Source organism: Cyprinodon variegatus, unplaced genomic scaffold (assembly GCF_000732505.1).
Source record: "Cyprinodon variegatus isolate N-32 unplaced genomic scaffold, C_variegatus-1.0 Scaffold1215, whole genome shotgun sequence".
Taxonomy (NCBI): Eukaryota; Metazoa; Chordata; class Actinopteri; order Cyprinodontiformes; family Cyprinodontidae; genus Cyprinodon; species Cyprinodon variegatus.
This window is the reverse complement of record NW_015151668.1, coordinates 211,742-213,102: the sequence shown is the minus strand read 5'-3', so window position 1 is coordinate 213,102 and position 1,361 is coordinate 211,742. Positions and strand designations below refer to the sequence as shown.

The 1,361-nt window shown below is 40.3% G+C and overlaps 1 protein-coding gene across 1 annotated transcript in view; it reads left to right on the top strand.

Annotated features, from left to right (window-relative positions):
• The first annotated feature begins 126 nt into the window (after positions 1-126).
• The window catches only part of anpep (alanyl aminopeptidase, membrane), a 22,727-nt gene continuing 21,492 nt past the window's right edge, over positions 127-1,361 (top strand). Inside the window, exon 1 of the mRNA XM_015401392.1 lies at positions 127-1,000. Coding sequence (XP_015256878.1) covers positions 264-1,000 — 737 coding nt within the window. The 5' untranslated portion in view covers positions 127-263. The remainder of the gene's footprint in view (positions 1,001-1,361) is intronic.

The following is a 1,361-nucleotide window of genomic DNA, read 5'->3' as shown; positions in this document are numbered from 1 at the left end:
GCACTTAAAAATAGGAAAAAGCAAGGAAAGTGTGATGGTTAGGAAACTGCAGCCTTCCCTGAGGTTTACCTAACCCATGCATTAGTGGGAAGAACCAAGTGACCGCCTCCAGATGTGTGTGAGAGAGAGAGAGAACTGCTTGACTATCTACAATGAACATCGCCCTCTTCACACTCCAACACTTACTCTTTGCTCCTTTGGCAGTGCCCAGGTTAATGCTTAATCCATCGCACACCTATAATTTCTAAGGCCAAGCCCTGTTTATGAGAAAGGGGTTATGTCGATGCCTTCAGATCAGTTGGCCTAGTTTGCAGGTCGACCTGCTCAGAGACTCGTCTCCAGCTGTCAAGCAAAGGAACCTTCAGGACGGGTCAGAAGAAGCTTCCAAAATGCCACGAAAATCCAGCTTGTCCATGGGCTTCGCCATCGCCTTAGCCATCCTGACGATTTCTGCCATCGGTGGGATGATCTCTATGATAATCGTTTTTGAACTTGAGACTTCTCAAATAAACATGACAGAGCATCCACCAACAGTACCATCTACAATGGCACCGCTGCCGACGAGTTGGCGTCTACCAAGGAACCTGATTCCTGAAAGGTACGAGATCACCATCCAGGTTGACCTCTACACCAGAATCGTGGAAGAGGTGAACGTAATGACCCCAAACCAGACGCTGCTCTTCCGTGGAAACTCCACTGTGCACTTCAAGTGTCAACAAAATACATCATCGGTCATCCTCCACAGCCTTGGACTAAATGTTTCCTCTCCTTGTGTATTTAACAAAGACACAAATGCGTCGATCGTGGCGAACATCACCAACAACGAGAAAGATGGTTTGGACTTCTTGGAGATTAAAACGGAAGAATTATTTATTACTGATGGGAACTACAGTTTATCCCTGGAATTTGAGGGAGAATTATCTGAATATCTTGATGCATTTTTTGTAAGCAGATATGCTGAATTTAATACCAAGGCTGAAAATGTAACCATAGAGGAAAGGTAAGTCATTTTAAACAATCTGTATGACACCTTTTAGACTTTTCTGACTGATAAACTACATGGACAGAACAGGAGGAGGTGGAATGAGAAACAAGGGAGACACAAAGAAAAAAAATATTTTAAGAGTTCAACAATAAAATGTTTTCTTGAATTGATTTAAACTTTTAACATTAACAAAAGAGAGATTTTCAAGAGAGTAAACCAGTTAAAGGCTAGATTGAGACATTCAGTTTACTATACACTAAAATTTTGCTAAAAAGACTGTATTTTTTATTCAATCTTCACATTACTACAGAAAATATATTAATCTCAATAGGAATTTAGTTTTAAAAATATTTTTTTGTGTTAAAATGATGAATGC